This window comes from Oryctolagus cuniculus, chromosome 17 (genome assembly GCF_051225735.1).
Source record: "Oryctolagus cuniculus isolate XC-2025 breed Fujian yellow rabbit chromosome 17, ASM5122573v1, whole genome shotgun sequence".
In the NCBI taxonomy this organism is placed as follows: domain Eukaryota; kingdom Metazoa; phylum Chordata; class Mammalia; order Lagomorpha; family Leporidae; genus Oryctolagus; species Oryctolagus cuniculus.
In genome coordinates this window covers 23824612-23852348 of record NC_142883.1, presented here as the reverse complement: position 1 = coordinate 23852348, position 27737 = coordinate 23824612, and the positions used below count along the sequence as shown (strand labels likewise).

The 27737-nt window shown below is 45.1% G+C and overlaps 1 protein-coding gene across 1 annotated transcript in view; it reads right to left on the bottom strand.

The window, feature by feature from the left end:
• The window catches only part of NPEPPS (aminopeptidase puromycin sensitive), a 113156-nt gene that overhangs the window by 70404 nt on the left and 15015 nt on the right, over positions 1-27737 (bottom strand). Inside the window, exon 2 of the mRNA XM_002719328.6 lies at positions 26413-26497. Within this exon, the coding sequence (XP_002719374.2) occupies positions 26413-26497 (85 nt within the window). The remainder of the gene's footprint in view (positions 1-26412; positions 26498-27737) is intronic.

Below are 27737 nucleotides of genomic sequence, written 5' to 3'. Positions count from 1 at the left end.
TTGGCCCAGCTTTGGCTGTTGCAACCGTTTGGGGAGTGAACTAGTGGATGGAAGACCTTTTACTCTCTGTCTCTACTGTAACTCTTTCAAATAAATGTTTTTAAAAAGTCATTGTTCTAGATAGCAACAAAAGTGAAACTATATTCAATATGTTCTGCTTAAATAGGTGGGGAACACCAGGCCTATAGGCCGTATAATGCCTTGAAATCATTTGGTCTGGGGGCCAGCGCTGTGGCGTAGCGGGTAAAGCCACCGCCTGCAGTGCCAGCATCCAATATGAGCACCGGTTCGAGACCTGATTGCTCCACTTCTGATCCAGCTCTCTGCTATGTCCTGGGAAAGCAGTAAGAAGATGGCCCAAGTCCTTGGGCCTTTTACCTGCGTGGGAGACCAGTAATAAGCTCCTGGTTCCTGTCTTTGGATCAGTGTAGCTCTGGCTGTTGCGGCCAACTGGAGAGTGAATCAGTGGACGGAAGACCTCTCTCTCTCTCTGCCTCTCATCTCTCTTTGTGTAACTCTTTCAAGTAAATAAATAAATCTTTAAAAAATGTGCACTGGTTCGTGTCCTGGTGCTCCTCTTCTGATCAAGCTCCTTGCTAATGGCCTGAGAAAGCCGCAGAAGATGGTGCAGTGCCTGGGATCCTGCACCCACAAGGAGGACCCGAAAGCAGCTCTTGGATCCTGGCTTTGGCTCGACCCAGCCCCAGCCATTGCGGCCACTTGGGGAGTGAACCAGCAGATGCAACACTTCTCTATCTCTCCTTCTCTCTGTCTGTGGCTCTACCTTTCAAATAAATCACATAAATAAAATCTTTAAAAAAAAAGCTCTGAGCCATATACACAATGCACTATCATTTTTGGAACACATGCTCTCTCTATATACATATTCATGTACGAATACGTATGTCTATAAAGTACACAGGAACTCTAACAAGGAAAATGGCAGAAACTTATCAAGTCTAGTACCATGAAGGGGAGCTAAGAGGTAGGAAAGGGAAATAGACCTTTTGTAATGTATATCACCTTTACCTTCTGAATCTGGCATTATGTTGTATACCTATGAAAAGTTTTTAAATGCTTAAAATCTTTCTGGGCCAGCGCCATGGCTCACTAGGCTAATTCTCCACCTAGCGGCGCTGGCACACCGGGTTCTAGTCCCGGTCGGGGTGCCGGATTCTGTCCCGGTTGCCCCTCTTCCAGGCCAGCTCTCTGCTGTGGCCCAGGAAGGCAGTGGAGGATGGCCCAAGTACTTGGGCTCTGCACCCCATGGGAGACCAGGAGAAGCACCTGGCTCCTGCCATCGGATCAGCGCAGTGCGCCGGCCGCAGCGCGCCAGCCGTGGCGGCCACTGGAGGGTGAACCAATGGCAAAAGGAAGACCTCTCTATCTCTCTCACTATCCACTCTGCCTGTCCAAAAAAAAAAAAAAAAAAAAAAAAAAAAAAAAAAAAAAAAAAAACAAAAAAACAACACCTTTCTGAAGGTGAAGCTCATCTTGTTTGCACACTCAGTCTTTCCAGAGGGTAACAGCCTTCAGCATGCAATGATGTTCTAATTATATATATAAAAAAAAAAAGAAGTCAAGCTCTCTTAATTACCATGCCACTTAGCTACTGCGAAAATTTCAGCACCTCTCTCATGAGAGTACTTTGAGAATAGTTTTCTGTTCAACATTTGTGCAGATATGTTATTTGATGCAATGCTTGCCTTATATCCCTGCTCACTTTCACAAGGAATACCAGAGTCCTTATGAAACAAATCCAACTTCCATGAACTCCACCATGAACCCCCATTACTTAATTCATAATTACCACTCTCACTGCAGGCCTCTTCCAGTCTTTTTTTTTTTTTTTTTTTTCTCAAGATTTATTTATGTGAAAGTAACAGAGAGGAAGAAGCAGAGGCAGAGAGAGAGACAGATGGGTCTTCCATCTGCTGGTTTACTTCCCAGATGGTTCCAACAACCAGAGCCGGGCCAATCTGAAGCCAGGAGCCAGGAGCCTCCTGTGGGTCTCCCATCTTCTACTGCTTTTCCAGGCCACAGCAGAGAGCTGAATTGGAAGTGGAGCAACCGGGACTCAAATCAGGGCCCATATACAATGCTGGAACGGCAGGTGGTAGTGTTACCCACTAGGCCACAGCACAGGCCCTTGGCCTCTTCCATTCTGTTATTTAACATATTAATTCTCTTTCTCTCCTTCTGTTATAACATGGCTCAAGAGAGATACTGTGACTTTTCTCTGGCAAGCACACATTGCCACAGGGAACCCACTGTTGCTGTTAAAATCAATTTGAATTATAAATGAACAACACAATCAATAATTATTTGGTAACTCCTGCCCTCCTTATTAAATAAAATCTAGATCAATGTTTCTCCTAAATAAAAATATGTAAGTATGTCCACATGCCCTTATGTTCTAGTAATACCTCAAATTAACCATGTGGCCAATCAGTACTCTTACATAAAGCATTAAATATAAAGAATAAAGAACAAACAGGAGGCAGCATTATGGTTAAACTGCCACTTGTGATGCCAGCATCCTATATTGTACTGCTGGTTCAAGTCCTGGTTGCTCTGCTTCCAATCCAGCTCCGTGTTAAAGCACCTGGGAAAGCTGGAGAGGAAGGCCCAAACTGGCTGTTGCAGCCACCTAGGAGTGAACCAGCCAACCGAAGTGCATGCTCTTGCTAACACTGTCCCTCCCTCTGCCTTTCAGATAAATGTCTAAAAAAAAGAAGTGAATGGCTTCCTTCCCAAAGGTGTCACTGTTTTATTTCTTAAATTAACAATTAAAGCATAAAATGTTATTTAGATATTGAAATGTTATGTTTTTCTCAAATTTAATACAACTGATATTCCTAAAAATCAAATAAAGGGGAGCTTCAAAAAGTTTGTGTAAAATTCATATTGTTTCCTAATTCTTTTTTTTTTTCTTTCCATTTTTTATTTGAAAGGCAGAGAGACAGAAAAATAGACCAAAACAGATTTTCCATTTGCTGGTTCCCTCCCCAAATGTCTGTAACAGCCAGGGTCAACTAGGTCAAAACCAAGAGCCTGAACTCAACCTGAGTCTCCCACATGGGTGGCAGGAACTCAAGTACTTGAGCCATCTTCTGCTGCCTTCCAGGGTGTGCATTAGCAGGAAGCCGGGTCAAAAGCAGAGTAGCTGGCATTCACTCCTGGCACTCCAACATAGGATGTGGGTATTCCAAGCAGTAACTTAACCATTGCACCAAACACTTGCCCCTCCTGATTCCATTTTTCTATAGTTTTTGAAGACTCCTAATATATTTTAAGAATACTTCTCTTTTTTTAACAGCAGAGTGGACAGTGAGAGAGAGAGACAGAGAGAAAGGTCTTCCTTTTCTGTTGGTTCACCCCACAATGGCCACTGCGGCCAGCGCACTGCACTGATCGGAAGCCAGGAGCCACCTGGTCTCCCATGCAGGTGCAGGGCCCAAGGACTTGGGCCATCCTCCACTGCCCTCCCAGGCCACAGCAGAGAGCTGGACTGGAAGAGGAGCAACCGGGACAGAATCCGGCGCCCCGACCAGGACTAGAACCTGGGGTGCCGGTGCTGCAGGCAGAGGATTAGCCTATTGAGCCGCGGCGCCGGCCAAGAATACTTCTTAAATACTTTATTTGAAAATCAGAGTTACAGAGAAGGAGAGCCAGAGGCAGAGAGAGAGAGAGAGAGAGAGAGAATGAATGAGAATGAGAATATGACACTCTTTTATCTGCCAGTTCATTCCCCAAATGGCCACAATGGCCAGGGCTGGGCCAGGCCAAAGCCAGGAGCCAGGATTCTTCCAGTTCTCCCATGTGGTTGCAAGGGCCCAAGTACTAGAGACATCCTCTGCTGCTTTCCCAGGCACATCAGCAGGGAGTTGGATCAGAAGCAGAACAGCCAGGATCGAAATGGCACCCATAGCAGAGGCTTAACCTGCTATGCCAGAGTGCCGGCCCCAAGAATATTTCTAAACTCACTCATAGTAGACTGAACAAAAAGTGCAATTTTCTAAGTCAGCAGATATTAAAAACATTACTACTAGTATGTAAAACACCATTTTGAATGGAAAGGGCAGTGGAGAATAGATAATATTTCTTTTTTTTTTAAGATTTGTTTATTTATTTGAAAGTCAGAGTTACACAGAGAGGAGAGGCAGAGAGAGAGAGAGAGAGAGAGAGAGAGAGAGAGAGAGAGAGAGGTCTTCCATCCAATGGTTCACTCCCCAATTGGCTGCAACGCCACAACAGCCAGAGCTGCGCCCATCCAAAGTCAGGAACCAGGAGCTTCCTCCGGGTCTCCCCCGTGGGTGCCGGGGCCTAAGGACTTGGACCATCTTCTACTGCTTTTCCAGGCCATAGCAGAGAGCTGGATTGAAAAGAAGCAGCCGGGACTAGAACCGGCACCCATATGGGATGCCAGCGCTTCAGGCCAGGGCGTTAACCAGCTGAGCCACAGCATCAGCCCCGAAAAGATAATGTTTCTACTAAGTGGTACATGGGACAAGAAAATTTCCATGGAGGAGAGGAGTTGGCCTGGACTTGCCCCACACCTAAGAAGCAGATAATAAAGTCAAGACAAAAGAGCTTTCAGAAGATAATTGTGTTTGGCCTAGCAGCTAAGATTCAGGTCCAACGAGCAGCATCCCTTACCACAGTGCCTGGATTTGACACCCAGAGCACTATCGCTAGCTTCCTGCCAATGCAGACAGAGAAAGCTTTTATCCACTGGCTCACTCCCCAAATGCCTGCAACAGCCCCCAGCTGTGGTTGAATATGGGAGTCAGGAACTCAACATAGGGGTGGCAGGAATCCCATCACTTGAGTCATAGCAGCTCCTTCCCTCCCTCAGCATGGCCCATCCCTGGCTGTTTGAAGGCATTTGGGGAGTGAACCAGTGGATGAAAAATCTCCCTGTCTCTGTCATTCTTTGCCTTTCAATGAAATGAAAATGAATACATAAAATGTTTTAAAAATTATTTTAAAAAGAAATTATATGAAGACAGATTATGAAAAAGACAAAAGAGTTTTTTAGCATATATGAAAATATTATTTATCTTACAATGTAAAGTAAAGGTAATCCCTTTTGCCTACTAGATCCAAAGATCAAAATATCATAAGGTGAAGGTATTGACTAAACTGTTTAGTTAATTAGCTGGTGGATGTTAGTACAGTATCTTTGAAGTGCGATTTGGCAATATCATTCAAAATTACAAATAAATATACCCTCTTCCCAGCATTTTCCACTCCAGGAATTTATCCCATAGATGTTTCCTCATATGGTCAAAAGGACATGAGATATGTGTATGGCTGTTAATTACAACATGGAATTTCACTTAAATGACTATTGGTAGAAGAATGACTTGATGGGTTATAAATTTATTCTGAAGAATACTATTTAACCTACATAAAACTTGTATAACTTCGAGGAAAAAAAGTACTATTTAATCATAAAACATGAGGAAGGGGCCGAAACTGTGGCTTAGTGGGTAAAGCCGCTGCCTGTAGTACTGGCATCACATATGGGCACAGGTTCAAGTCCCGGCTGCTTTACTTCCAATACAGCTCTCTGCTACAGCCTGGGAAAGCAGCAGAAAATGGCCCAAGCCCTTGGGCCCCTGCACCCATGTGGGAGACCCACAACAAGCTCCTGGCTCCTGACTTTGGATTGGCTCAGCTCTGGCCATTGTGACTATTTGAGAAGTAAACCAGCAGATGGAAGACCTTTCTTCCTGTCTCTCCCTCTCTGTCTGTAACTGCGCCTCTCAAATAGGTAAATAAATCTTTAAACAACAACAAAAATCTTTCAAATGTTCTTTTTAAAAAAAGGTTGAAATAGAAAAAAATAAAGTCAAGCAAAATTATCGTTATTTCATCACTATAAGCTTCTAGTGGATTCCAGTACAATACCGGGATACAGATTGCTGTAGTTTGAATATCTGATCCCCTCAAACTCAACAGTCCAGTTCCCAAAGTATTATGTTAATGGTATATGAGTAAGAACTTAATGCAGTTACAGTGCTTGGAGGCAAGGTCTTTAGTAAGTCATCAGAACAGGGTCCCATGATTGAATCAGGTGGCTTTATAAAAGGTGAGAGAAAGATACAGAGACATGTGCTCTCTTTCTCTTGCCATTTGATATCCTATGCCACCCCAGGACTCTGCCAATAAGAATCACAGAGGCTGAAACAACAGGGCCCACCTGGTCTTGGACTACAAACCACCAGAACCTTGAGCAAACAGCCTTCTCGGTTCTGCTTTTTAATTTGAGATGCAGAGAGATGAACGGACAGCGCTCCTATCTGCTGGTGTACTCCCCAGATGCCTGCAATAGCCAGGACCCAGCTGAAGATGGGAGCTGGGGACATAATCCAAGTCTCCCTCATGGGTGGCAGGAACCCAATTACTCAATATCACTGCTGCCTCCCAGGACCTACTGAAAGGCCACCATAAAACACAACAAATGCCAGAGTAAAGGGAAAGGCTTACTGTCGGGTGAGGGAAACCTGTCAGGCTGCCTCCCCGTGCGTGAGAGAAGAGCAGCCTGTACTAGGAGAACAGGTCTTATATTCCTTGCAGAAGTAAGGAAGTGGGAGCACTAAATCCCGTTAGGGTGGGGTACTACTGACGCTTGTGGTTGGGCCATTTGGTCACCTCATTTTTTTTTTTTTTTTAGGATTTATTTATTTATTTGAAAGTCAGAGTTACACAGAGAGAGCAGGAAAGGCAGAGAGACAGAGAGAGAGGGAGAGGTCTTCCATCCACTGGTTCACTGCCCAATTGGCTCCAATGGCCAGAGCTGTGCCAATCCAAAGCCAGGAGCGGGGAAGAATATTTGGTTTTATTATTATTATTATTATTTCGACAGGCAGAGTGGACAGTGAGAGAGAGAGACAGAGAGAAAGGTCTTCCTTTGCCGTTGGTTCACCCTCCAATGGCCACATCGGCCGGCGCACCGCGCTGATCCGAGGGCAGGAGCCAGGTACTTATCCTGGTCTCCCATGGGGTACAGGGCCCAAGCACTTGGGCCATCCTCCACTGCACTCCCGGGCCATAGCAGAGCGCTGGCCTGGAAGAGGAGCAACCGGGACAGAATCCGGCACCCCGACCGGGACTAGAACCTGGTGTGCCGGCGCCGCTAGGCGGAGGATTAGCCTGTTGAGCCACAGTGCTGGCCAGGAAGAATATTTGAAGAAGGAGATTTCAAAACATTAAAGTATTCCAGTTGTAGCATGGGTATTGGTGGCTACTTTTAGTTTTCCAGTGAGAATCAGGAGCAAAAATAAGCAGAGTGGAATATTTGGAAAATTGAGAGGTTGGCAAGCGAGGAGGAAGAAAAAGTGCCTAGGGGCCAGCAGGTTAAGCCGCTGACTGCAACGACAGCATCCATATGAGCTTCAGTTCGAGTCCCAGCTGCTCCACTTCTGATCCAGCTCCCTGCTAACACACCTGGGAAAGCAGCAAAGCAGAAGATGGCCCTAATACTGGGGTTCTTGCCCCCATGTTGGAGACCTGGATGTAGCTTCTGTCTCTTGGCTTCGGCCTGGCCCAACCCTCAAAGGTGAGCCAGCCAATGGAGGATATTCCCCCCCTCCACTCCATCACTCTGCCTTTCCATTAAAATCTTAAAAATAAATAAATAAATAAATAAATAAAAGTGGTTGGAACAGGAGAGTGTGGCAGTGAAAGCAGTTGCTAAAGAGATGAGAGCCAGTAGAAGGAAGCCATATGCTAATCCAACAGATAATGGGAAAAAGGCCTCAAGGGCATCTCACAAATCTTTGATGCCTCTCCCATCACAAGCCAGGAGGCAGGGGAAGGGCAGGACTGTTTCATGGAACCTCAGGACACTTTCTGCAGGCTTACTCAAGATCACTTACAGATTCCTTTCTTTCTTTTTAAAGAGGGCAGAGTTATAGACAGAGAGAGGTAGAGACAGAGACAGCAACAAAAAGAGAAAGAGAGGTCTTCCATCCACTAGTTCATTCCCCAAAAGGCCACAAGAGCCAGAGCCAGAATTCAGGAGCTTCTTCAGGGTGTCCCATGTGGGTGTAGGGGTCCAAGCACTTGGGCCATCCTCCACTTCTTTCTCAGGTCATTAGCAGAGAATTGGATCAGAAGTGGAGCAGCATCCCTGGAATCGGTGCCCATATGGGATGCCAGCGCCACAGACAGAGGCTTAACCCTGGAGATTCCTTTCTAACATTCAGCTGGTAAAGTGCTCCAAGGCTGGTCCAGGTGTGGACTCACACATGCAGTAGGCCTTGGCATTTCCCACGTGATGCTAATTTTGGCAGGTATGCAATAAATATAAATAATATATATTTTATAAATAATAAAAAAATAGAGTTATGGTGGTTTCCACTGAGATTTCAAAGGAAGCCTAAGAGGTCAGGCACATTTTGCACAGGGCTGGAGGCCCTGATGGAGAGGTGCGTAGTGGAGCTGTGAGAGCGCAGTTGCAGGGGAAACCCCAGGAAGGCAGAGGTGACAGCAATATGCAGCAGTCATGGCGAAAGCTGTACGCAGCACACAGAACCATCCCAAAAGAGGAGCACATGGACTGTACCCAGCATACAGCTGGGGCAGTGCTGCCCAAGTCCTTGGGCACCCATTTCCCATCAGAGTGTAATGGATACTGAACACAGCGCATTCAGGATTTCACATTTACCCTGCTGGCTTTCATTTTTGTTTGGGCTAATTCATTATTGCTAGTTCTCCCTTTTGGAATGGGAATATTTACCCTCTGCTGGTTCCACCACTATACCTTAAAAGTATGTAACTCTCTCTCTTTTTTTTTTCTTTTTAATTTTTATCGGGGCTCACAGTTAAGGAAATTTGCCTTGAATCACAAATGAGACTTTAGAATTCTTGGGGATGAAATGAATACATTTTGCATTGGAAGTGGATATGAACCTTTGGGGGCCATAGGCAAAATGCTATGTCTTAGATGCTGAATGTCCCCTAAAGGCCTACGTGTTCATTGGGAACATGCCCTCAAAATGTACAAGAGACCAGATTTGGTCTCATTCACTCTCTGGCTTCTTTTCTTTCTTTCGACTGATTGTTTTGAAAGGCAGAGAGACAGAGATGGAGAGATACAGAGAAAAAGAAACAGAAAGAAAGATGGAGGGAGAGAGAGAGAGAAATAGATATTCCATCTGCTGGTTTATTCCCCAAAATACCACAACAGTAAGGCCTGGACCAGGCTGAAGCTGGGAACTCTATCTGGGTCTCCCACATGGGTGGCAGGGGCCCCTGGTTACTATCCCAGTGCATTAGCAAGAGCTGGATTGGAAGCAGAGTAGCCAGAACTCAAACTGCACCTTGATACGAGGTATCTGCATCACAAGCAGCAACTTAGCCTGCTGCACCACAACACTGGCCCCAAGAGCCAGGAAGTCAACCCAAGTCTCCTACCTGGTGGCAGGGACTCAATAACTTGAGCTATCACCTGCTCCCAGGGTACACATAAGCAGGAAGCTGGAACTGGAAGCAGAGGTGGGACACAAACCCAGGTACTCTGAGATATGGTATGTAGGCACCACAAGCAACATCCTAAGAATTATACCAAACACCTGCCCCTTGTTTTGGTTTTTATTCAGATAACAATCTACCCACCACATTGTTCATGTGGTTTTGGAAAGCAGCTCATGGTGCAATAAAAAAGAAGGGCTTGCAATGGCCACCTGCTACTTCATAATGCTTAAAATAGTGGGGACAGGACTGTGGGGCAGCTGCCTGCAGTGCCAGCATCCCACATGAGCTCTGGTTCAAGTTCCAGCTGCTCCACTTCCAATCCAGCTCCTTGCTAATGCACCTAGGAGAGCAGTGAAGATGGCCCAAGTACCTGCAACCCACATGAGAGATGTGGGTGGAGTTCAAGGCTCCTGGCTTTGGCTTGGACCAGCTTTGGCCACTGCAGTCATTTGGGGAATGAACCAGCAGATAGAAAATCTCTTTCTCTCTAATTCTCCTTCTGTCTCTATAACTCTGCCTTCCAAATAAATAAAAAATAAAAATACAGAGTATATTTAGTGCAATAGGGAAAAAGAAACTCACCATTCTGGAAAAATTCCAAAGGAGGCTAAAGAGAAAAATAGAACAAAGAGCTCAGCGATACTTCTTATTTTGAAAGGTTCTAAGAGGACCTCCTTCTCAGTCTAGGGAGAACCATTCAGATATATGCATAATTAAAGCCCCAGCAGTACGGTCACTGACAGTTCCATATTTCAAAATGAACTTAATATTTATATAAGACAGTAACGGTCCTACACTATCAGACTATCTAAAAAGTCTAAAGAGAATTAGCAGATGTCAAATATAAATTTGACCCAAAAGAACAGGGAAATCTCTTCTATCGCTAGACCTATTCTTAATAAATGACTACTAATTATTTAGGTAAATTTACTCAGCAGTAGTACAAATACTAGAATAATACAAATACTTGTGTTCTAGATCCGATTCTGACACTGATTTTGTGGTCGTACACTATTACTTCATCTGTCTGGATCTCAAGTCCTTCATCAGTAAAACAATTATGGACTTAATATCATGTGGTGGAGTATATAATTCAAACATTTCCTCCATTACTCAACTCCCTTAAAATTAAAAAAGCTATATGGAGGGTGGAAGGCATGTACAGTAAGATAAAGAAGTCAGATGAAGACGACGACAGAGTCCAGGAGGAGGAAGCTTTGTACTCTAGGCCACTTTTGCCTTGAGGTTATTTGTTGATACATCAAAGATGCCTAAGACTGAGTGTGCAAGGCTCTACAGACAAAAGTTGGAATCCAGGGCCAGTCAAGACTGGGGACTTTGGTAAACAACTCCTTGCTTTGGGCCTGAAACCCCAAAAAATGATAGCCTAATAATAAAAGAGAACAAGAAAGAAAAGTAGGGTTTGGCACTGTGGCATAGAGGGATAAAGCCTCTGCCTGCAGCGCTGGCATCCTATATGAGCACTGGTTCGAGTCCCAGCTGCTTCACTTCTGACCCAGCTCCCTACCAATGCACCTAGGAAAGCAGTGGAGGATGGCCCAAGTCCTTGGGCCCCTGCAACCACGTGGAAAACCCAGAAAAAGCTCTTGGCTCCTGGCTCCAGATTGGCTCAGCTCTGGTGGTTGCAGCCATTTGGGGAGTGAACCAGCAGATGGAAAACCTCTCTCTGTCTCTACCTCTCTCTGTAACTCTTTCAAAGAAAAATAAAAATAAATATTTATCAAAAAAGTAATCCACACATAGAGTACAATTAAACTCTAGAAAATAGGATTCTCTAATATTATAAAAAAGATGATATCTGAGTATTGGTAACCCTAGGATGAAGCAAACAAAAATCTCTAGATAAAGCTAACACCATTCTATTTTGATCATACAATTTTCCTAATTCATTATCTAACATTTAATCAAATAAATCCTGGCACATCAGAGGAAAAAGATAAAAGAAATAAAAACAGTTGAAATAATGTGCAACAGGAACCCATTACACAGCACTAAACTATTCAGATACTTGTTTACTATGTTCAAAAAGACAAAATTCAAAGCATGAAATTTTGACAAGAGGGGGCTGGTGCCGTGGCTCACTTGGTTAATCCTCCACCTGTGGCGCCAGCATCCCATATGGGTGCCGGGTTCTAGTCCCAGTAGCTCCTCTTCCAGTCCAGCTCTCTGCTGTGGCCCAGGAGTGCAGTGGAGGATGGCCCAAGTGCTTGGGCCCTGCACCCGCATGGGAGACCAGGAGAAGCACCTCATTCCTGGCTTCGGATCAGCGTAGCTCCAGCGTAGCGGCCATTTGGAGGGTGAACCAATGGAAGGAAGACCTTTCTCTCTGTCTCTCTCCCTCACTGTCTAACTCTGTCAAATAAATAAATAAAAATTTTAAAAAATTTTTGACAAGGAAAAATTCCTGGAAAAACTTAGTATCAATACACAAGGAATGAAGCTTGATTCTTTACTCCAAATTAACTCAAAATGGATCAAAGATATGAAATAAAGAACTAAAACTATAATACTCTTAGAAGAAAATGTATAAGGAAAAACTTCAGGTTGTTGGATTTGGTATAGTTCCTTGAATATGATCTCAAAATCACATGCAACTAAGAAAAAGACAAATTGGACTACTTTGAACTCAAAATTTTCTATACATCCAAGTAAAAAAACTCAACAGAAAAGGTAACCCACACAATGAAAAAAATATTGCAAATCATAAATCTGACATATCCAGAATATATGAAGAAATTATATGAACCCACTAAGTAACAAACTGATTGAAAAATAAGCAATTGGGCAGACATTATGGCACACTAGGTTAAGCCACCATCTTTGATGTTCAAGTGCCAGTTCGAGTCCTGGCTGCTTCACTTCCAATTCAGCTTCCGGCTAATACACCTGGGAAAGCAGCGGAAGAAGGCTCAAGTGTTTGCACACTTAGTACCTATATGGGAAATCCAGATGAAGCTCCTGGATGAAGCTCCTGGATCCTGTCTTCAGCCTGGCCCAGCCCTGACCATTGAGGTCATCTGGGGAGCGAACTAGCGGGTGGAAGATATCTCTCTCTCTCTAAACCTGCCTTTGAAGTAAATAAATAAATCTTAAAAATATAATAATAATGAGCAAATGGAGTGGGTGTTTAACCTGTCAGTTAAGATATCCATCCATATCCCACACCAGACTACCTAGATTTGATTCCCAATTCCACTCCTGACTCCAGTTTTCCGCCATTGAAGACTCTGGGAAACATGGACGCGGGCTCAAGGAACTAGGTTCCTGGCTCCTGGCTTTGGCCTGGCTCAGCCTTGACCATTGTTACCATTTAGGGAGTAAAGTAGCTGATGGAAGATCTCTCTCTCTTTCTCTCTCTCTCTCGCTCTCTGTAACTCTACCTTTCAAATAAATAAATAAATCTAAAAAAAAAAATCAATAAACAAGTTGAAACTCTCTGTGTCTCTGCCTTTCAAATAAAACGAAAATAAAACTTAAACATAAAATGTTCAAGTGAAACCACAAAACTACCGTGCCAGAAAAGGCATGGAAGACAAAACAGGAACAAAGAACGGTAAGATAAATACAAAAAGCATAACAAATATTAAGCCAACTATATAACAATTTTATTTTTCAAAAAAAAAATTATTTATTCTTTGAAAGGCAGAGTTACAGAGAGGCAGAGGCAGAGAGAGAGAGGTCTTCCATCCACTGGTTCACTCCCCAAATGGCTGCAACGACTGAAGCAGGGCTGATCCGAAGCCAGCAACCAGGAGCCAGGAGCTTCTTCCAGGTCCCCACGAGGGTTCAAGGGCCCAAGGACTTGGGTCATCTTCTATTGCTTTCTCAGGCTATAGCAGAGAGCTGGATTGGAAGTACAACAGCCAGGACTCAAACCAGTGCCCATATGGGATGCTGGCACTACAGCGCTCTGCCCCAGCACTGGCCCCTATATAATCACTTTAAATGTCAATGGTCAGGGCCAGTGCTGTGACACAGTAGGTAAAGCTGCTGCCTGCAGCGCCTGCTGCCATATGGGCTCCAGCTGAGGTCCTGGCTGCTCCACTTTCAATCCAGCTCCCTTCTAATGAGTCTGGGAAAGCAGTGAGCAGTGGAAGCTGGTCCAAGTACTTGGGCCCCTGCATCCATGTGGGAGACCCAGAAAAAGCTCCTGGCTTCTGGCTTTGGCCTGGCCCCATCCTGGCTGTTGTGGCCACTTGGGAAGTAAACTAGCTAATGGAAGATCTCATTCTCTCTCTCTGCCTCTCTGTAACTCTTTAAAATAAATAAATAAAATTTTTTTTAAAGTCAACAGTCTACATACAGATTGTAAGAATGGATCAAAAACAAAACTCAACTAAATGCTGGCTACAAAAAACCTCTTTCTGTATATGAACATACACATAGACTTTTTTTTTAATTTTTTTTTTTGACAGGCAGAGTGGACAGTGAGAGAGAGAGACAAAGAGAAAGGTCTTCCTTTGCCGTTGGTTCACCCTCCAATGGCCGCTGTGGCCGGCACGCTACGGCCGGTGCACCGCGCTGATCCGAAGCCAGGAGCCAGGTGCTTCTCCTGGTCTCCCATGGGGTGCAGGGCCCAAGCACTTGGGCCATCCTCCACTGCACTCCCTGGCCACAGCAGAGAGCTGGCCTGGAAGAGGGGCAACCAGGACAGAATCCGGCGCCCCGACCGGGACTAGAACTCGGTGTGCCGGCGCCGCAAGGCGGAGGATTAGCCTAGTGAGCCGCAGCGCCGGCCCTACACATAGACTTAAAAGTAAAGGGTTGGAGGCACTAGCATTGAAGCACAACAGGTTAAGCTGCCACCTGCCAACTCCAGCAACCCATACTGAAGAGCCAGATCCAGTCCCAAATGTTCCACTTCCGACCAGCTTCCCAAATAAATGTTGCTCGGAAGCCAGTGTAAGATGGCCCAAGTGTTTGGGTCCCTGCCATGCACATGGGAGACCAGGTTGAAGTTTCTGACTCTCAGCTTTGGCCTGGCTATTACAGCCAATCAGGGCATGGATTGGCAGATAGAAGAGATCTCTCATTCCCCAAATGGTTGCAATGACTGGGGCTAGTCCAGAGCAAAGCCAGGAGCCCTGGAACTCCACCCAGGTCTTCCATGTGGGTGCAGGGGCATGGGACTTGGGTCATCTTTCCTGATTTCCCAGGCGCATTAGCAGGGGACTGGATCAGAAGTGGAGTAGCTGGGACTCGAACTGGTGCCCATGTGGGATGCCAGTGCTGTAAGACCGCAGATTAACCTGCTGTGCCACAGCACCTGCCCCAATAAATTAAGTCTTTAAAAAAAAACACACAAAAAAACAGTATGGCCAGTGCCGTGGCTCAATAGGCTAATCCTCCACCTGCGGCGCTGGCACACTGGGTTCTAGTCCCGGTCAGGGTGCCGGATTCTGTACCGGTTGCTCCTCTTCCTGTCCAGCTCTCTGCTGTGGCTGGGGAGTGCAGTGGAGGATGGTCCATGTCCTTGGGCCCTGCACCCGCATGGGAGACCAAGAGAAGCACCTGGCTCCTGGCTTCGGATCAGCACGGTGTGCCGGCCGCAGCAGCCATTGCGGGGTGAACCAATGGAAAAAGGAAGACCTTTCTCTCTGTCTCTCTCACTGTCCATTCTGCCTGTCCAAAAACAAACAAACAAAACAGTAAAGTGTTAGACAAGATACATTGTGCTAATACTAATCAAAAGAAAGCAGGTGTGGCTATTTTGCAGACTTTTGAGCAAGTAAAGTTATCAGGGATAATGAGGGGTATTGCATAATGATAAAGCAGTCAAAAGTCCAAGAGGGCGTAACAATCCTTAATATATATTCATCTAACAGCACTGCATCAAAACAGAGAAACAAAAACTGACAGAACTACAAAGATAAACAATTGGAGACTTGAACATCCCTCTATCAGAAATGCAGAAATACATCAGACAGAAACTCAGTAATGACATCATTAATCAACTGAATATAACTGACATCTATAAACTACCGCATCTAACAACAGCAAAATACACATTCTTCTCTTGTTCATACTGGAACATTTACCATGACAGACAGCATTCTTGGTCATAAACATTTTAACAAATTTACAAGAACAGAAATCATACAGTTTGTCTTAATACCACAATGGAATTAAATTGAAACTCAACAGCAGAAATAAAGATGGAAAATTCCAAAATATTTGGAGATTAAACAACATACTGCTAAATAATACATGGGTCAAAGGAGAATCCCAGAAGAAATTCCAAAATATTTTTAAGCAGGGGCCAACATTGTGGCATAGTGAGTAAAGCCACCACCTAGGACGCCAGCCTCCCAAATGGGCACTGGTTCATGGCCTGGATGTTCCGCCTCCAAAATCCAGCTTCCTGCTAATGTACATTCTGAGAAGAAGCAGGTGATGGCTCAAGTACTTGGTACTCTGCCATCCATGTGGGAAACCCATACTGAGTTCTGGGCTCCTGGCTTTGACCTGGGACGCTAAAGTTTTTGAGTTTTTGAGTTTTTTTTTTTTTTTTTTAATTTATTTTTTGACAGGCAGAGTGGACAGTGAGAGAGAGCGAGAGAGAGAGAGAGAGAGAGAGAGAGAGAAAGGTCTTCCTTTGCCGTTGGTTCACCCTCCAATGGCCGCCGTGGCCGGCGCGTTGCGGCCGGCGCACCGCGCTGATCTGATGGCAGGAGCCAGGTACTTCTCCTGGTCTCCCATGGGGTGCAGGGCCCAAGCACTTGGGCCATCCTCCACTGCACTCCCGGGCCACAGCAGAGAGCTGGCCTGGAAGAGGGGCAACAGGGACAGAATCCGGCGCCCCGACCAGGACTAGAACCCGGTGTGCCGGCGCCGCAAGGCGGAGGATTAGCCTAGTAAGCCGCGGCGCCGGCCAGTTTTTGAGTTCTTGACATCCATGTGGGAAATCCAGATTGAGTTGCCAAGCTCCCAGTTTCAGCCCCAGCAGGGGGCTGCTGTGGACATTTGGGAAGTGAACCAGCCGATGGGAGCCTGTTTCTCTGCCTCTTAAGAAGAAAAGAAAAAGCTACAGTAATCAAGAGAGTGTAGCATTACTAAAAGAACAAACAGATCAGACTTACACACAGTTTGACAAAAGAGCAAAAGCCAAAGGAGCAAAGACGATACAATGGAGAAAAGACAATGTCATTTTAAGAAATGATGCTCCTGGGCCAGCGCTGTGGAGTAGTGGGCAAAGCTGCTGCCTGCAGTGCCAGCATCCCACATGGACACCGGTTTCAGTCCTGGCTGCTCCTCTTCCGATCCAGCTCTCTGCTATGGCCTGGGAAAGCAGTAGCGGATGGCCCAAGTCCTTGAGCCCCTGCACCCACATGGGAGACCTGGAAAAAGCTCCCAACTCTGGGCTTTGGATCAGTATAGCTTCAGCCATTACATCCATCTGGGGAGTGAACCAGATAGAGTGCCAGGATCCTGGCTTTGGCCCAGCCCAGTCATAACTACTGCAGGCTTTTAGAGAGTGAACTAGGAAATGGGTTCTGTTTCTCTCTCTCTTTCTCTCTCTATTGTTCTGCCTTCCAAGTAAATGAAAATAAGACATGTAAAACAAGAAAATGAAGGGCAGGCATTTGGAGAGTGGGTTAAGCCACCATTTGAGATATCTACATCCCACATCTGAGGGTTAGTCTGAGTTCCAGAACCTCTGTTTCAAATCCAGCTTCCTATTGGTGCATTCTAGGAAGCAGCAGGCGATGGCCCAGGAGCTTGGATCTCTGACACCCATGTGGGAGACCAGAATAGAGTTCCTTGGCTCCTGGTTTCAGTCTGGCCCAGGCCAAGCTGCTTGCAGGTATTTGGGGAGTGAACCAGTGAATGGAAGACCTCTTCCTCTCTCACTCCCACCCCTCCCCTTCAAGTAGGTGAAAATAAACATTTTTTTAAAAATAGAACCCAATTTAAAAATGGCAAGAATCTAAATAGACACTTCTTCAATAAAGACATACAGGTGAGAAGCCTGTGAAAAGATGCTTAACATCATATGCGGGCAGGGAAATGCAAATTAAAACAATACTAACAAGTCAAAAAAAAAAAAAAACTGTCAAAATGGCTATAATCTAAAACACTGACAACACCAAATGCTGGAAAAGATGTGGAGCAACAGAACTCTCAATAACTGGTGGTGGGGATGGTACAGCCACTGCAAAAGAGTGGCAGTTTTTACAAAACTAAACATATTCCAACCAGACGACTGTGATCACACTCATTAGTATTTATCCAAATGGGCTGAAAACACATTCACACAAAAACCAGCACACATGTTTATTGTAGCTTTAGTCATAACTGCCAAAACCTAGAAGCATTCAAGATGTCCTTATAGATGAGTGGGTAAATAAGCTGTGGTACATCCAGACAATGGAGTATTAGGCAGCACTAAAAAGAAATGACCTGTTAAGCCATGAAGAATGAGAAAACATCAATGACTATTATTAAGTGAGAAACGACAATCTGAAAATACTGTATACTTCTATGAGTCCAACCATGTATTTTGGAAAAAGGGAAGCTATGGACACAGTAAAAAGACCAGTGGTTACCAGGGAATATGGATGGAGGAAGGATGAATAGGCAGAGTACAGAGACTTTTTAGGGTAGAAGCCTACTCTGTAAGGTACTATAATGGTGAATATATATCATACATTTGTCAAAAGCCATAGATTACACAGCACTAAGAATCCTATTATAAACTATGGACTTTAGGTGGTGATGATTTTTTTTTTTAAAGATTTACTTATTTGAAAGAGTTACAGAGAGGCAGAGGCAGAGAAAGAAATCTTCCATTTGCTGGTTCAATCCCCAAATGGCCATGATGGCTGAGCAGATCCAAAGCCAGGAGCCAGGAGCTCCTTCCAGATCTCCCATGTGGGTGCAGGGGCCCAAGCACTTGGTCCATCTTCCACTGCTTTCCTGGGCCCTGGCAGAGAGCTGGGTCAGAAGTGCAGCAGCTGGGTCTTGACCCAGTGCCCACATGGAATGCCAGCACTGCAGGAGGTGACTTTATCCTCTACGCCACAGCGCTGGCCCTCATGACTTTTTTTTAAAAGATTTTACTTTATTTATTTGAAAGACAGAGTTACAGAGAGAGATAGAAACAGAGAGAGAGAGACAGATCTTCCATCCACTGGTTCACTCCCCAAATGGCCACAATGGTCAGAGCTGAGCTGATCTATAGCCAGGAGCCAGAAGCCTCCTCTGGGTCTCCCACATGGGTGCAGGGGCACAAGCACTTGGGCCATCCTCTGAAGCTTTCCCAGGCACATTAGCAGAGAGCTGGGTCGGTAGTTGAGTAGCCAGGAAACAAACTGGCACCCATATAGGATACCAGCATTGCAGGCCAGGGCTATAACTTGCTGTACCACGGCAACTATAACAAACAGATATTGATAGTTGAGGAGTAAGTCTATGAGAGTTTGGGGATATAGGGGTAAATGGAATTCTATTATGTATTTGCTCAATTTTGCTGTGAGATTAAAACTGCTCTAAAAAAAAAAAAAAACAAAGTTTATTTTTTTAAAGATTTATTTATTTGAAAGGCAGAGTTAGAGAGAGGGAGGGAGAAAGATCTCTTCTATCCACTGGTTCACTCCCCAAATGGCTGCAATGGCCAGGGCTGGGCCAGGACTAGAACTGGAGCCCATACGGGAAGCCGGCACTGCAGGTGGCAGCTTTACCCACTATGCCACAGTGCCGGCCCTTGAAAAACAAAGTTTATTAAGGCCAGCACTGTGATGCAGTGGGTTAAGCCACTACCTGTGACTCCTGCATCATATATGGGTCCTGGTTCATGTCCCAGTTGCTCCACCTCCAATACAGCTCCCTGCTAATGCACCTGGGAAAGTAAGGGATGATGGCTCAAGTGCTTGTGCCCCTGCATCCATGTGGAAGACCCAGAAGAAACTCTTGGCCATTTGAAGAGTGAGCCAGCAGATGGAAGATCTCTCCCTCTGTCTTTCCCTCTCTCTAATGCCTTTCAAATAAAAAAATATTTTTTAAAAAGTTTACCATAATCCCATATGGGCACTAGTTCAAGTCCCAGATGCTCCACTTCCAATCCAGCTCTCTGCTGTGGCTTGGGAAAGCAGTAGAAGATGGCCCAAGTCCTTGGGCCCCTGCACCCGCGTGGGAGACCTGGAAGAAGCTCCTGACTCCTGGCTTCGGATCTGCTCAGCTCTGGCCATTGAGCCATTTGGGAAGTGAACCAGCAGATGAAAGACACCCCCCTCTCTTTCTCTCTCTCTCTCTCTCTCTCTCTCTCTCTTTCTGTCTCTCCTTCTCTCTCTGTATAACTCTGACTTTCAAATAAATAAATCTTAAAAAAAAAAAAAAACTGGGAAAATATTTGGTTCCTCAACCACAGCCTGTATTAGTGGTTAGTTTATGCATAAATTGACCCATTTTACAGAAGAGCAATAGCACAAAACAGACTGCATGCTCAAAATTTTCAACACTCAGTACATTCAGGAATAGTGAATAAAAACCAAAGATATAAACAAACACATATGCATATTCAAAATCTCAGAAATGAGGCAAATTTACTAAAAGCTACCAAAAAAGAAGTATTATGATAGATTCTGAATATCTGAGTATATTCCACTGGAGTAGATTAAAGCAAACTAAAACAATTCCCTTAATATGTTTAATAATAATGATGTATTAAACATTATTTATATCCTTTTCCATTAAGAACCTATAAGAATCTTGAAAGTGTTCCCTCTTTTTATTTTATTTTTTATTTATTTATTTATTTATTTTTTTAATTTTTTGACAGGCAGAGTGGACAGTGAGAGAGAGAGACAGAGAGAAAGGTCTTCCTTTGCCGTTGGTTCACCCTCCAATGGCCGCTGCGGCTGGTGCGCTGCGGCCGGCACACCACGCTGATCCGATGGCAGGAGCCAGGAGCCAGGTGCTTTTCCTGGTCTCCCATGGGGTGCAGGGTCCAAGCACCTGGGCCATCCTCCACTGCACTCCCTGGCCACAGCAGAGAGCTGGCCTGGAAGAGGGGCAACGGGGACAGAATCCAGAGCCCCGACCGGGACTAGAACCTGGTGTGCCGGCGCCGCAAGGCGGAGGATTAGCCTAGTGAGCCGCGGCGCCGGCCAGTGTTCCCTCTTTTTAATGAGACCATTAAGCTTAAGTTGTATCTTCAGGTCCAAGTAAATAGAGAATATGCACAACTCACCTCTGTTCCCTAAGAACCCTTCCATAGAGGTGGAAAATTCAACAGTATTCAGTATGGCCACAGAAATGTTCAATGTGGCACACAAATGTTCTATGTGGCCAGCAAAGTTTTTATTTATTTATTTGACAGGCAGAGTTAGACAGTGAGAGAGAGAGACAAAGAGAGAGTTATAGACAGTGAGAGAGAGACAGAGAGAAAGGTCTTCCTTCCATTCGTTCACTCCCCTAATGGCCGCTACGGCCGGTGCTGCACCGATCCGAAGCCAGGAGCCGGGTGCTTCCTTCTGGTCTCCCATTAGGGTGCAGGGGCCCAAGCATTTAGGCCATCCTCCACTGCCTTCCTGGGCTACAGCAGAGAGCTGGACTGGAAGAGGAGAAACCGGGACTAGAACCCGGCACCCATATGGGACGCTGGCACCGCAGGCGGAGGATTAACCAAGTGAGCCACGGTGCTGGCCTTAAATAGGTTTTAAAAGACAGTATCTTAAAGAGTACATGCCAATAATTCTTTCAGGATTACTGCAAATTATCACAAGACAGCCTTTCTTCATCAATTAAAAAATTACACAAAAAAGCAATAATTTCATGACTTCAAATAATTTTCTGGTTGTATCTTAAAGCACCTAGATTTAGTGGCTACAACTATCTAATAAATCAATCTTGTAGAAGGCAATCATTATGTATTAATAGGTACAAAATAAGATTAGCTGGGTTAAAAAATGGTATCTCTTGTATTAACTCATTTATTTTCCTGTCACCAGTATAAAGCCCTGGTAAAGAAAAAAAAATGTAGGCCACCATTGTAGTGCAGAGGGTTGAACCACCACCTACAATTCTGGCATCCAAAACGGGCACCGGTTCTTGTCCCAGCTGCTCCACTTCCTTTTTTTTTTTTTTTTTTGACAGGCAGAGTGGACCGAGAGAGAGCAGAGAAAAAGGTCTTCCTTTTGCCGTTGGTTCACCCTCCAATGGCTGCCATGGCCGGCGCACCACGCTGATCCGAAGGCAGGAGCCAGGTGCTTCTCCTGGTCTCCCATGCGGGTGCAGGGCCCAAGCACTTGGGCCATCCTCCACTGCACTCCTGGGCCACAGCAGAGAGCTGGAAGAGGGGCAACCGGGACAGAATCCAGCACCCCAACCGGGACTAGAACCCGGTGTACCGGCGCCACAGGCGGAGGATTAGCCTCGTGAGCCGCGGCGCCAGCCTGCTTCACTTCCAATCCTATTCCCTGCTAATGTGCCTAGGAGACAGTGGAAGGAAGATGGTCTGTGTCCTTAGGTCCCTGCACCCACAGTGCAGACCAGAATGGAGTTCCAGGCTCCTGGCTTCAGCCTGGTCCAGGAGCAGACATTTTGAGAGTGAACTAGTAGATAGAAGCATATGCTCTGTCTCTCTCATGCCCTCCCTCCCTCCTTCTCTTTGTAACTCTACTTTTCAAATGAATAAATAAATCTTTTTTAAAAAGCACATATTATACTTTCCCGTAAAGTAAGCACACAAAGTCATATGTACATATGTACCTGTGGAAGACCAAACCTATCTTTGTTCTTGATCCAAACCCTAAAACACCAAATTAATGCAGCTTATCTCTCTCTCTCTCTCTCTCTTTTTTTTTTTTTTGCTTTTCCAACTTTATTTAGAAAAACAAATCCAGGTCCCAAGGCCCCCCAGCTTATCTCTTATACTCTAAAATTAAATAGACTGATAATGATTCCAGGTTTTCCCAGCTGCCATAGGAGAAAGGTACTGAGAAAGGTTTCTTAGCTGTCTCTGAAGGAAAATATTTTATGTACCCCAAAAAAAGTAAATGTTTTCTCTGAATCTCTATTCAAGTTCTCTAAGATATTCCCCCTGACACTCTTATTGAAAACACTGACTCAGCTTCCCTGCAATACAATACTAGCATCACTCAGTTACACATATTAAAACCCACTTTAGGGGCCAGTGCAGTGGCACAGTCAGTGAAGCCGCCACCTTGATCCCTCTCTCTGCCTCTGCTTCTCTGTGACTCTGCCTTTCAAATAACTAAATACATCTTAAAAATAAAACAAAACAAAACAAGACAAAACATTTTAAGGGGCTGGCACTGTGGCGTAGCGAGTAAAACTGCCACCTACAGTGCCAGCATCCCACATGGGTGCTGGTTTGAGTCCCAGCTGCTCCACTTCCAACCCAGCTCTGTTAATGCACCTAGGAAAGCAGTGGAAGATGGTCCAAGTTTTTGGCCCCTGCACTTGCATGGGAGATCCAGAAGAAGCTCCTAGGGCCTGGCTTCAGATAGGTCCAGCTCTGACCACTGCAGCCATTTGAGGTGTGAACCAGTGGACAGAAAGACTTCTTGGGGCCAGTGCCGCGGCGCACTAGGTTAATCCTCCGCCTGTGGCACCGGCATCCCATACGGGTGCTGGTTCTAGTCCCAGTTGCTCCTCTTCCAGTCCAGCTCTCTGCTGTGGCCTGGGATAGCAGTAGAAGATGGCCCAAGTGCTTGGGCCCCTGCACCCGCATGAGAGACCAGGAAGAAGCACCTGGCTCCTGGCTTTGGATCAGCACAGCTCCGGCCATTGTGGCCATTTGGAGAGTGAACCAACAGAAGGAAGACCTTTCCTTCTCTCTCTCTCTCTCTCTCTCTCTTTCTCTCTCTCTCTCTCTCTCTCTGTCTGTAACTCTGCCTGTCAAATAAATAAATAAAATCTTAAAAAAAAAAAAAAGACTTCTCTCTCTGCCTCTGCCTCTCTGTAACTCTACCTTTCAAATAAATCTTAAAAAAAAAAAAAAATTAAGTCTTCTGAATTCTTTCCTGGCATGTTTATTAATAAAGGCAGATAAAACCCAGACACACGCAGACAACACGTCAGCTGAAGACTGTGCATTTATTTTATTACAGCTACCGATCTACAAACTGGACAACACCTTAAAACCCTACATTGGATCCAACTGTTTGGTATAGTGGTTAGGATGCTGGTTTGGACAGCTACTTCTCACATGGGGGTGCCTTCGTTCAGCTCTTGGCTCTGATCCAATTTCCTGCAGATGCACACCCTGGGAGGCAAAGGGAGATAACTCAAGTGGTTGGGTCTCTGTCATCCATGTAGAAGACCCAGATCGAGTTCCAGCTCCTGCCTTCAGCCTGGCCCAGTCCCAGCTGTTACAGGCATTTGGGGATTGACCTAACAGATGGAAGTGTGTGTGTGTGTGTGTGTGTGTGTATATACCTTTCAAAATAAAATAAAATTTAAAAATTTTTTTTAAAAATCAGGGGCCGGCCTGGCACCTGGCTCAGAAGGTTAAAGCCTCAGCCTGCAGCACTGGCATCCTATATGGGTGCCAGTTCAATTCTCTGCTGCTCCATTTCCAATCCAGCTCCCAACTGGTGTGCCTTCGAGGGTGGCAGGGGATGCTCAGGTGCTTAGGCCTCTTCAACCATGTGGCAGACCTAGAGGGGGCTCCTTGCTCCTGACTTTGGCCTGGTTCATGAAGAAGTTTCTGGCTACTCACTTTGACCTGGTTTAGTCCTGGCTGTTGCAGACATTTGGAGAGATCTCTGTGTCTCTCCTCTCTCTGTAACTCTACCTTTTAAATAGACAAATAAACCTTCAGGGAAAAAAAAAATCAGGGACTGGCATTGTGGTATAGCAAGTTAGGTCACTGCCTGCGACACTGGCATCTTATATAGGAGCCAGTTATAGTCCCCGCTGGCCCACTTCTGATCCAGCTCCCTGCAAATGGCTTGGGAAAACAGTGGAAGATGGTCCAAGTCTTTTGGCCCCAACACCCATGTGGGAGATCCAGATGAAGCACCTGGTTCCTAGCTTCAGCCTGGCCCAGCCCGGACCACTGCAGCCATTTGAGAAGTGAACCAGAGAATGGAAGATCTCTCCCAATCTGTCTCTTCCTCTGTGTAACTCTAATTTTCAAATAAATGAATAAATCTTCTAAAAAAATTTAAACCATTTGTTAAACTTATAAATAAGACTTTCTAAGAGGATGCCTCAGGGTAAACAAGAAGCCATTTGACAAGGAATACCAAGATGAAGTTGAAAGTAATAAAGCAATTCAATTTCAGTACTATATAAGTTTATGCCAAACTTGCAATTTTTTAAAAATGTAGCATATGGGGCCAGCATTGTACCTAGCAGGTAAAGTCACCACCTGCAACACCAACATCCCATATGTGTGCCGGTTCTAGTCATGGCTGCTCCACTTCCTATCCAGCTGGCTGTTAATGTGCCTGAGAAAGCAGTGGAGGATGGCCCAAGTGTTTGGGTTCCAGCACTCATATGGGAGACCAGAAGAAGCGCCTGGCTCCTGGCTTCAGACTAGCCCTACTCTGGCCCTTCTGGCCATTTGGGGAATGAACCAGCAGATGAAGGATCTTTCTCTGTGTCTCTCCCCCTTCTCTTTGTAGCTCTTTCAAATAAAGAAATCAATCTTTTTTTAAAAAATGTAACTTAAGTAGGAAAAAGATTTCAGGACAAAATTGAATACAACCTTATAGAAACAAGCTCTGAAATAGTTCTCATTTTAAAAATGTTAACAGGGTTTTCTCATGTTCACTAATTATGTTTCTTTTTAACATATTGTTCTATAACTCATTCCATCATCTTTTTACCTTCCTTATCAGTCTCACAAAGGAAGTACTTTTGTACCTACTGTGAATAAACTTATTATCTCAATTTTTCAAGAAGGAAAAAACCTTTAAGAATACATATAAACGGCCGGCGCCGCGGCTCACTAGGCTAATCCTCTGCCTAGCGGCGCCGGCACACCGGGTTCTAGTCTCGGTCGGGGTGCCGGATTCTGTCCCGGTTGCCCCTCTTCCAGGCCAGCTCTCTGCTGTGGCCAGGGAGTGCAGTGGAGGATGGCCCAAGTGCTTGGGCCCTGTACCCCATGGGAGACCAGGAGAAGCACCTGGCTCCTGGCTCCTGCCATCGGATCAGCGCGGTGCGCCGGCCGCGGCGGCCATTGGAGGGTGAACCAACGGCAAAGGAAGACCTTTCTCTCTGTCTCTCTCTCTCTGTCCACTCTGCCTGTCAAAAAAAAAAAAAAAAAAAAAAAAAGAATACATATAAACTAAACCCCTTCATGAAGCTTTCAGGTTCAAAGTACTTAACTTTTAAAATAATTCAGCAATTTTATGCATTCTGTTATAGTTATTTTATTCTTGGAAAAATGTAATTAATCAGGATCACAAAATAAGTTAGTGTTTGAAGTAGAATTTAAATTGTGACTTATTCTTTATCTTATCCTACAACTAAATTATTCAAATATTTCCGAAAAACTTCCAAAGAATTTTCCTATTTCTTAACAAATACTGATGCCCTTTTTTTTTTTTTTTTAAGATTTATGTAATCATTTTAAAGGCAGAGATAGAGGTCTTCCATCCGCTGGCTCACTCCCTAAATGGCTGCAATAGCTGGTGCTAGGCCAGGCTGGAGCCAGGGGCTTCCTCCAGGTGCAGATGGATGCAGGAGCCCAAGCACTTGAGCCATCTTCTGCTGCTTTCCTGGGCCATTAGCAGTGAGCTGAATCAGAAGTGGAGCAGCCAGGACTCCAACCAGCACCCATATGGGATGCCAGCACTGCAAACAATGGCTTAACCTTCTACGCCACAGGACCAGTTCCACAAATACTAATGTCTTAACCTGAAAGTATTCTCTCTCTCTCAGACATACACACACACAAACATATCCCAAATTAAAATGGAAAACAACTCTTACCTTCATCTCCTTCTGGCGCATATGAAGCTGTAATAATGTCAATATCAGCACAATTCATCACAATTTGATTGGTCGCCTGCCTCACCTAAGGGAAGAAGAAAAAATAGCAGTCAGAAATAGCCTGAATTAATCATATGTCCATCTGGGGCCGGTGCTGTGGTGTAGCAGATAAAGCTGCTGCCTGCAATGCTGACATCCCATATCGGTGCTGGTTCAAGTCCTGGCTGCCCCACTTCTGATCCAGCTCCCAGCTACGGCCTGGGAAAGCAGTAGAAGATGGCCCAAGTCCTTGGGCCCCTGCTCCCATGTAGGAGACCCGGAAGAAGCTCCTGGCTCCTGGCTTCAGATCAGCACAGCTCTGCCGCTGCAGCCAATTAGGGAGTGAACAAGCGGATGGAAGACCTCTCTCTCTCTCTCTCTCTCTCTCTCTCTCTCTCTCTGTATAAACTCTGACTTTCAAATAAATAAATCAATCTTAAAAAAAAATTGTACATCTTCATCTTGGAATAATGTCACAGGTGATTTTTTTTTTTTAAATCTGGACTTCACTAAAATCTAGATTGAATATTTATGCATCAGTGGTAAAAATAAACAAGTAGTTTTAATAATCCAAAGCAATTCACATTTTGCAAATTACATTAACACCACCACCAAATGTTTATTTCATACCACTCAAAAACCTGACCAGGGCCAGTGTTGTGGCATAGTGGGTAAAGCTGCTGCCTGTGATGTCAGCACTCCATACGGACACCAGTTTGAGTCCCAGCTGCTCCACTTTTGATCCAGCTCCCTGCTAATGCACCTGGGAAAGCAACGGAATGTGGCCCAAGTCCTTGGGCCGTGTATCTAGGTGGGAGACCTAGAGGAAGCTCCCAGTTCGGGATCAGCTCAGCTCCGGCCATTACGGTCATTTGGGAAGTGAACCAGTGGATGGAAGACCTCTGGTTGTGTCCCTCCCTCTCTTTCTGTCCCTCTTTCAATTCTTTTTTTTTTTTTTTTCAAAAAAGACCAATGAGACAAATTATTTTTCCTACCTAAACCTTGACTTAAAACATTTTGATTAAAACATTTTTTAATTCAGAGTGAGAGAGAGAGAAATCTTCTATCTGCTGGTTTACTACCCAAATGACCGCAACAGCCAAAGCTGAGCCAAGCCAAAGTCAGGAGCCAGGAAGTCTGTCCTGGTCTTCCATTGGGTGGCATGGGTCCACGCACTTGAGCAATCTTTGCTGCTTTCCCAGGGGCATTAGTAGGGAGTTGGACTGGAAATGGAGCATCTGGGACTCAAACCAGGGCTCATATGGGATGCTGGTGGCAGCTTAGAC